Below are 9,289 nucleotides of genomic sequence, written 5' to 3' on the forward strand. Positions count from 1 at the left end.
TGAAACTTTGCAGGCTGCGGAATGGCCCTGAATCGCCCGTTGCTTGCGTAGTTAAAACCGTCCGTTTCCGATGGCTGGGTGTTCCCCCCCCCCCCCCCCTCTCTTTCATTACTTCCTGTTCTTTGTCTGTCGGTACATTCATCAAGGTCGTATATTTAATTTAATTTATGGCAGTCACTTGTACAAGTTTATTCATTTGGTGGGGGGGTTAGGGGTAGGGAGTTGTGTTGGGGCGGGCCGTCAAAAATACCTTTTGAAAACCAGCTCTTCCATGGCTGGTCAAGGCTGGAGGAGGTGTTTGATAACAGTAGATTTAAAAAAAAATAATAATAATTTCTTGACCTTACCACGCACTGGAGTTTTTTTTCAGTTTTGGTTGCAGTCAAGGGGGCGGCGCTTGAAATGTGTTTGTAATTACGGCGCAGAGCCAGCCAGCACACCAGAGGAAGAGACAGGGAGCCCTTGCGTCAACGCTGGGGGGATTATTTATTTATTTCCAAAGCTGTCAGAATCGCCTCCAAAGGACTGCCGTTGTGGAAGGTGGCCTGGTTCCCAGTCCATACGTTAATAAATAATGGGGCATGTCAGAGTAACGTATGGGCCATGCGTTATAATGAGCACTCTGGCGCGCATCAGCTCCGTCCCCCAGCCTGCTATTCATCCTCTCCCAGCGAGGAAGCGAAGGTCTGCCCGCTGACAATGAGCCATTGTCTCTGAGATTCCCTCCTCTCTTTTGGGCCTGGAAGACGCCTTTTCATGCGCGACACACACATCTCCACCATCTCTCACCACGCCGCCGCTCTCCCCGATTGCAGATTTCTTTCTTTCTTTCTTTCTGCGAAGTTCTGGGGCTGCGTTTTCAGGAAAAATCTTTAGATTTGGTAGAGGGAGGAGGAGGGGGGTGTGTGTGTGGGGGGGGGGGGGGGGGGGGGGGGTCATGTACGTGTTCCTTTAGAAGTCGCCTGCTTAATTGAGGCGAATTTTGCGCAAGGAGAAGAAGGGAACGGATTGAAGCGAAACCAGCAGAGAGCCAGACACCTCTCCCCCACGCACACGAGCGCCTTCGCAATCACCCGAGGTTCAAAAGGGTCATTAATTCACAGTCTGCGGTTAAAATAGCGCTGTTTTAAATGCAACCGGGATTTCGCTCAGGAAACCGAGCCCCGGCAAGCTGGCTCTCCCTTATATTTCACATATTTATTTATTTATTTCTGCTCAGCCCTCTGTGGCGTCTTTAGCGTTCCTCCCCAAGCATATTTCACTTTCACGCTCATCCGCATCGACGCGGCCGCGGCGATTGAATTTGAGGCTCCGCGGTGCCGCCCATTATCGTCCCCCACCGTCTCAAGTGCTTTATCTGCGGCCTGCCCTCGGGGCAAGCGGAGACGTGGGGCGCGGAGGTGCGGCGGGGGGGGTGTGGGGGGGGGGGGTGCAGGAGGGGAGAGGCCGCAAAAACCACAGCCCTAACAGCCGGAGGATTAGCGTTTGATTATGAGTCAGCAGCTCGGCTCCACTAGCCCCCCCCACCCTGCACACCCCCCCCCGGATGCCGTCAGCACGGGACACGCGTCCTCCATCATTAGACGCACCTGGCCTCCCATTTTGATGTGGGTGGCAATCAGGCTCCTGCTGCTCACTTCCCACCCCAGGTTATACATTATCTTAAGTTTCTGATCCCCCCAAAGAGCCGGGGCGGATACATTCTGTGCCTGCAAAGGCCTGCAAGAGGGAGGGATTTTAACATGCCTCGAGTTTAAAAAAAAGAGAGAGAGAGAGAGAGACAGAGAGAGAGAAATGTGTGCAGCACGTAGCCGGGCCCTGCAGGGGCGGCGGATGTAAGTGGGTCTCGGCCCTTTGGTCCCGGCTGAGCGGTGAGCCGCGCCGCGGGGACATGCGGGTTAAAGCGGGGTTGAGCGGCTGTCATACCCCCGTCTTGATTGGAGGCGAAACCTCGGAGCTGCCCCCTGTGTCCGCAGCACATGGCGGCTCTCCCCGGCTGTTGACGGAGTGACTTTGATGGCGCGCGGACACGGGGGGGGGTGGGGGGTGGCTAGAGCCTGGGCCGCGCTAATTGAGCCTTCTTTGTGTTCCCGGTGACTGCAGTGCGCCGGTGCAGGGCCCAGGAGTGACTCTGAGCTGCACTCAAAGCCCCCCCCCCCCCCCCCCCCCCCATTCCTCCCAGATCAATACAACAGGACTTAACAAAACAGAGACATTTGCAGCATAGATCAGGATCATTATTGTCGCCAGTGAGCCACACCGGGACCGGTCACTGCGAGATCAATACATTTTAAGGGTTTTGCTGGGTTTTTTTTTTGCACACCTATACCCATTCCGGATTTTGGGCAGAGGAAGAGGAGGAGATTTAAATGCTCTGGTTACTGATGCATTAGGGAGGCTATGCTTTCCAGAGGCCCATGTGCCGTGTGTGTGTGTGTGTGTGTGTGTGTGTGTGTGTGTGTGTGCGCGCGCAACGGCTCCGTTTTCTTTCATTTGAGGGACTTGAGAGAGGGGCTCTTTTCTTTTCTGCAAAACCCGCTCTTAATTACTGGTGAACGTGGAGATGTGCTCGCACTGCAGATGAGGTTCAGACAGGAACTCTCTCTCTCTCTCTCTCTCTCTCTCTCTCTCTCTCGCTCGTTTCGTTATGTATCCTCATTTTAGTGTCCCCATTCGAGGCGCCCGCGGTAATGTGCCCGGGTTTTACCTCAGAGCGCGCTTTCCCTTTCGGTGATTTGTATCGTGTTTGACGTTTAATTGCCGCAGCTGTTTTTTGTGTGAAAATGTTCAGAAACAAGTAACACGTTGTATTCCTAGCATGGTGGTGGCGGGAGTTGCACTGAGACCCAAACGGGCCAGAGTATTCCAGTGAACGAAAAAATCAAAACAAAACAGTGAAACTCAAAATAAAGACCTTGCCTAAAAGCCAGACCTCTGCTTAAAATGAATGTATTAATGTAATCGTGCTTAATGTGCTGACACTACAATTAACCAGCACAACTGCGTTTTGTAGAGATAGTCAAGTTTTACGTTAATAAACAGCATGAAACTGAACAGCAAACAAAGCACTCGACCATGAACGGTGTAAAACATGCCAAAAAAAGGCATTTCTAATTAAAGTGCAGCAAATGATACAGTAGGAACTGAACAGCACCATGTAAAAGTAATTGAATTCCTCTCATTAGTTGTGGGTGTAATGCTCACTTCATGAGGAGATGCTGGCTGATCCAGAGAGTATCTGCGGAGTCCTGTTTACAGAACCATCAACCACATAAACAATATAATGCAAAATACTGGTATGCATATGAATGTTTTTTTTTTAAACTCATATACTCATATTATACTGTCAATTTATTATCACACATGGGACATCTTTGCTCTGCACAGCCAACTCCATTTTGCCATCCCACTGTTTTTGGCTTGTACATGACGACCTGTATGTGCATGTTTTTTCCAATGACAAATGCAAATACAGAGGACCACAAAACTAAAACTGGGTATCTCAGCCTGAAATCCTCAGACACTTAAGAGCACCTGGCGCTACAGTTGTATTATACACATGGGGGATACACTAACCCCTTAGTGTTTGTGGGAGATTTGTTGGCGACCTTGAATGAATATGAAAAAAGCAACATTTTTCTTAATGTAACCCGCAGCCGACTCATTAATGCTGTACAGTCTACCTGCCAAAGCTTCACTCCAAAGGCCACTTCCGAGTTTATCCATTAATCCTAATTTTTGGCTGAGTCATCACTATGTTTCACTTCTCGTCTTCGGCATCGATCCATCGCACCTTTTCCGCACTCTGGTACAGTAAGTGGTTCTGTAAACACGTTAAAAATAAGGTGGGCGCGGCGTCATAAGAACAGCGCAGCCAATGGCTGAACAGAGAACGTCGGGAAGCGGTGTTGCATGGGTTGCTGGGATACCTGTGGCCAGGAATGGAAAGGGTTGCGGACCACAAACTCTCAAAACCATGAAGGGCAAAACCACTGAAATTAACATCAGAGGAATGCTGTAATGGACCTTCAGGCAGTTCTTATTATTTTAAACAAATGACATGAATATCTTCATTGTGGGGGCAGCACATGTTATTAGATTGCTACCCATTAACACTCCCTTGCTCAAGGGACCATCAGCCAGTTATTTGAAATACCAATTTAAGGGTTCATGTACAGATAATCAGTGATCATTATAAGTTGGAAGAGAATAAACTGAGAGCTTCCAGTAGGAAAATGTGTAGTTACCTATATTCAGAAAAAAGCAGAGAAAAACTATAAATTGTACCATGTCTTGGATTTTCTTGTGAAAGATGTAACAATTTAGGGTCGTGACTGTTGCATGTTTTCTTTTCCTTGGCCATTGTTGCAATTCACTTACAGTAAATTGGTGATTCACGCTGTAATTGTGGGCTTTATTAACAAAAAAACATCGATCTTACAACTAACAAGCAATATCTAGCATTGTCTCTGTGTCCATCCTGTACTCCTCAAAACAGATGTACAATGGAGAAATTGGAATTTGCATCTCATTGGCAGTGTAAGACCGACAGGTATATACAGCAAATATAACTGCTCTAATACAGTAAATGCCTGTGAATGACATAAATGGTAAGTAGTACTACTTAAGAAATATTAGAGCTTTAACAATTTATTGGTTAATTGAACTGATTAATCAACTAAAGCTTTAGTTGACAACAATTCTTTCATCAAAGAAGCCAGATTGCTAACTCGACAGACAGCTTAATAGCAAGATACTGTTGTTGACAAGGCTAGCTGCTAGAATAGTAGTAACACCTTGAGAAGCTTTTAAGTATTGTGGTCAGCTAGTTAACTAGCCAAGTTGATATCTTGATATCATCCTTGATTTCACCTGCAACCATTGGGTAGTATACCAGCTCACTTTGTGTTTTGTTAAATAACAAAAACACAAAAGCCATAAGAACTATTATTATCGGTGTGTATGAGATGCAGGATATTGAGCTGTGAAAATTTCCAACATACTTGTGCTCTGTACTCTCCAAAGACAAGGCACCAATGGGCATAGCGGTGTGTACATACAGTAGCTATGTGCCAAATGCTGAAAATTGTAATGCATGCAAGAGTAACAAATTTTTAAAAATCACATCTATTCATACAGATATTACACAGTTTTTAAGAATAGAATAAATTAGTTACATTCTTTTAAATCAAATAAACGACATAAACAGCACACAGTATGCGTGTGACTGTGTGCATGTTTGGATCATTTTTGTGAATGTTTTTTTTCTTCTTGCGTCCGTGTGACGTTTATGCGTGTGCGTTTTCAGTGCTGTAGCATGTCCTTCTGCAAGATGACTCATTGCAGGTGACCTTTCCCATCTTTGCCATTGGTGTGATGCTGCTAAACAGATGCTTGAAAGCGAATCCTTGACGGCGGCACTTTTGTTACGCACTTTCCCATTGTGGCGTTGGGGGGGGGGTGGAGGCAGGAACGGCAGCACACAATGCTAGAATACTCGCACGACGTTCCGAGTCTTTCCAAGACAGCGGTCGTGAAAGTGCTCTAGAGGAAAATCAGATCCGTGTGGGCAACCCTGTTACGTCAGTCAGTCGGTGAGAAAGCATAAAAACAAATTTACCTCTCACTTCTGTGCAACGAAGTTACTTTAGCTAACAGGCTGGTTCAGTTTCGCTCTGTAGGTCGTGTTATGATGCAAAAGCACTTTGAGTGATGTGCTCTGTTGGGTTCAACTGCACCTTGCCATGCATCTGTGTTTTAGAACAAACATACCTTACTCATGGCTAAATTTCATACACCAGGCATGTGGTATTTTGTGTTATTTGGATATAAGCCCTTTTTTTTATCACGATTCATTTATTCGTTCTCCTGTTAGATATCTATCTTTATTTTTTACAGCAGACATCTTCATCCAGGATGAGTACCTTTTGTTATTTTTGCTGTGAGGCAAAGATGTTTTTGATGATTTTTTTAGTTACATCAAAGCAGGTCTTTGTCTACCTAAATGATTTTTATTGTGGCTGACCTTCCACAGTCTTTTCCCTGCATACAGACACAAATTTAATTACACATGCACACATTCACACTGAACCTTGTGTAAGGGTGGTGAGAGTAACAAATTAATGGAGGTATATATTGATATATGTGAAACTAAAGGGAAGTTGGTAACTAGTAGTTAGTACAGTAACTAGTAGTTAGTACAGTGTACAAATAATATTATATTATCTGTAAAAAAAAATGGAACCACATCTAAAGAACCTAGTACTAGTAAACATACTAATGTTTGCACAGGCCCTCAAAACAAATTGGAAGGTCAAGCCAAACTTTAGGTTGGCTGGGAAAAGCCTAACACGGCAGTAGCTAGTAGTTCTACATTGCTGGAGAGATGGTCTATATCTGTGGCTGCTGTAGCAGGCCCATTGTGACATCAGCTGCAGGTGTTAAAATGTTGGGATTCTGAAAACCTGCTACACATTCTATCCATGTTAGTCAATGAGAAACTTCTTCATGTAAAATTGTAAATATCTCAAAAAATATTTTAGGTGTCAACACAAAAAGCACAAGCAACGTAATCCCATACAAGCTGAAGGTACTTGCCAAGTTTTGTAAGTGTAGCTGAGAAGCTGTAGGAGGAGTTAAATAGGGAGACTTGGATGGAATAAGAAGAAGAATGTGCAGATAAGGCTTTTCAGCCCACACTGTCTGGCGAAATGGCACAGTACTGATCAGACATTCTCTAAAACAGCTCGCATGGACAACCTCACGTTGTGGGATCAAGATCAATCCAGATCGTGGTTTTTATAAATGCTGATTAAATTCCATGTAATATCTCTCGCACAAACCAAACTTGACAGCAGATCACCAAGATTCAGCTCAACACAGAATTGAATAAAACAATTCAACCAGTAATCATATATAGCCGAGGCTTCCTAACAACAGACATGACATTGTCAGAGTGGCTGCAGGTTTCTTATGACACGGACATGACAATCTAGTGCTAATATAATAAACATCTTAACATTTTGTGTTAAGATTTAAGTGTGAATGGCACCAGCAAATTGAATGGAAATTGGGATTTCTGCTCAGTCAATTTTATTTGCTAACGGAACCTTGGTTTCTATCAAAAACGATTGACTTTAACAGTGCCATTGCTGCCCTCTTTAGAGAGTGGTTAAGGGGCTTTTTGATAATTTTTTTACTTTTTTGATTAAATTTGATTAAAAGAGTTTGAAAGAGTTCAAACCAAGTCCCGCTCCACCTCAGTATTGCATTTGGATGTTTGAGGTTGGTGGGAGCTATTTCATTTTTGTTTGTTTGCCAGGCCATTTTAGTCATGTGGCTTGGTGTGTCTTTAGAACAAGATGATGTGGGGCATCCCTCTGCTGTTGATGGAACCACTCTAACTGAAAGCCTAATTGTAGCTGAGGGGGACTTGGTGTTAAACTACTGAATAGTTCAGTCTGAAGTGTTGTGTTTGTTACAATATTTTTTTTTTCAACGGGTACAGTTCATTTTGGTTTTCAAAAATGACACGTGAGTAAAAAAAAAAAGAAAGAAACAATTAATGGAATCAGTGCCTTGCAGTGGCCTCTCAGTATCTCTGGAAAACAAATACAGGTAAAGATTTATTGTTTTTTTTCCATGTCCATCCTTGCCCTAAGAACCTTTGTCCAGAGAAATTAAAATTAATCCGCCTCACTTTAGTTTAAGCCTTAGTTTAGGCCTGTTTATGTATTGTCAATTAAGTGTGATTTCATGACTGGAAACTGTCAATAAAGAGTTATAAGCAGATGTAAACTGTAGGTGGTTAATTTAATTTACAACTTAATTTATTTCCCATGTGTTACCCACTCACTTCATTTGATTACAACTTTAGATGTCTTAACTTTTATTCACGTTGTATACTGATGATATGCAGAATATTTCATGTGTATTTATTAGTGGTAGATAGAAACTAGCTACACAATTGCATGGGTAATTTACTAAAAATCAACCCTTGGTGCCCCTTCTTCTTAACGTCGACTCCCAACTGAATGCAAGTGTTCAAAAATAAGGATAAATACAAAAAACAAGGCCTTCATTTTTGAAGATGTATTAGCTGTATTTACATTGCGATATAGCAGTACCTGGAATAGCTGAAAAGGCACAGTACCACATTGTAGAAAGATGAGATGTCATTGAAATAGCTGCCATTATAATTGGCAGCATTACAGTAAAAATACAAAGAGAGAAGAGGAAGACATAAGGGTTTAGTTTGCTGTTAAACGCCATATTGTTAGCAGTGCTATGATAATGCTATAAACTATGCTGATGACAAGAGTTTTGTTAAAGTTTGTGGGCTGAGGATAATATTCAGCCAGAGGCTTGAGGGGAATCCAAAGAATTGAGTGGCTTCCTTCCAGCCGCGGTGAGGTTGTGAGAGCCTCACAATCACGCAACCCTTGCGACCTCCATTTTATTAAACGAATACGATACTGCTTCGCACGGATGGCGTGGCAAGTAACATGAAAGGTTACTGGACTACAGAATATCCTTAAAGATGCATCTGCTTCCCTCCATTAACGTTTGTTTCTCTTGTTTTTGTTGAATCTCTGCTCCTCTGTAGAGGACGCCGGTTACGAGTGGCGAAGCGTTCCGGTGGTTCTTCTAGAGCCGAGACCACGACAGCATCATGCAGCCTGAAGCCAGGTAACACGCTGACTCACCGCAGAAAGCACTTGTGGGGCTCGTAGACCCAAAACCCAGCTTTGGAGGGGAGAAAAAAAAATTAAAGAAAACATTATGGTGTTGGTTTAACTCTGTAATTTCCTTTCCTGTGTAATAATGTACCTTTTGACAGTATCATAATGTATATTTTTGGTGTCTATGAATGTGCTTCAGTGTTGTGACTGTACAAATAACAGTCATTCTTATGTAAAGGACTCAAAAGACAATCATAACAAATAAAATAAATAAAAAAGGCCACAAGGATTAATATCGAATCGCAACACTACACACTTTTTAGATCTGGAGCAATAATCATTGAAGTGATTACTCTTCGCTCATGAATTTACATATTCTTTTTATTTTTCTTTCATTTAAGTTTTATCCCATTTTGTTCATTTGCGAATCATGTATGTATGTGGCCCCTGCTTTGAGAGGTCATCTCCTTTAATTGACGAACTGTTTCATGACTGACACAGCGTGAGCAGACAGCTATGGTGATCCGGTTTATTTATTTTTCTAGTTCCTCAACAACGCGTTGCTAAACAGGGCACATTGTCTTGTGTAACGAGTTGCACTTTTTGTA

At 43.3% G+C, this 9,289-nt stretch overlaps 1 protein-coding gene across 2 annotated transcripts in view; it reads left to right on the forward strand.

Moving 5' to 3' along the window:
• The window catches only part of cxxc4 (CXXC finger 4), a 29,028-nt gene extending 20,048 nt beyond the window's left edge, over positions 1 to 8,980 (forward strand). For both annotated transcript variants that reach the window (XM_036517251.1, XM_036517253.1), the window contains exon 3: positions 8,606 to 8,980. In XM_036517251.1, the coding sequence (XP_036373144.1) occupies positions 8,606 to 8,650 (45 nt within the window). In that variant the 3' untranslated portion in view covers positions 8,651 to 8,980. The remainder of the gene's footprint in view (positions 1 to 8,605) is intronic.
• Positions 8,981 to 9,289: the final 309 nt, after the last annotated feature.

This window comes from Megalops cyprinoides, chromosome 22 (assembly GCF_013368585.1).
Source record: "Megalops cyprinoides isolate fMegCyp1 chromosome 22, fMegCyp1.pri, whole genome shotgun sequence".
Classification (NCBI taxonomy): domain Eukaryota; kingdom Metazoa; phylum Chordata; class Actinopteri; order Elopiformes; family Megalopidae; genus Megalops; species Megalops cyprinoides.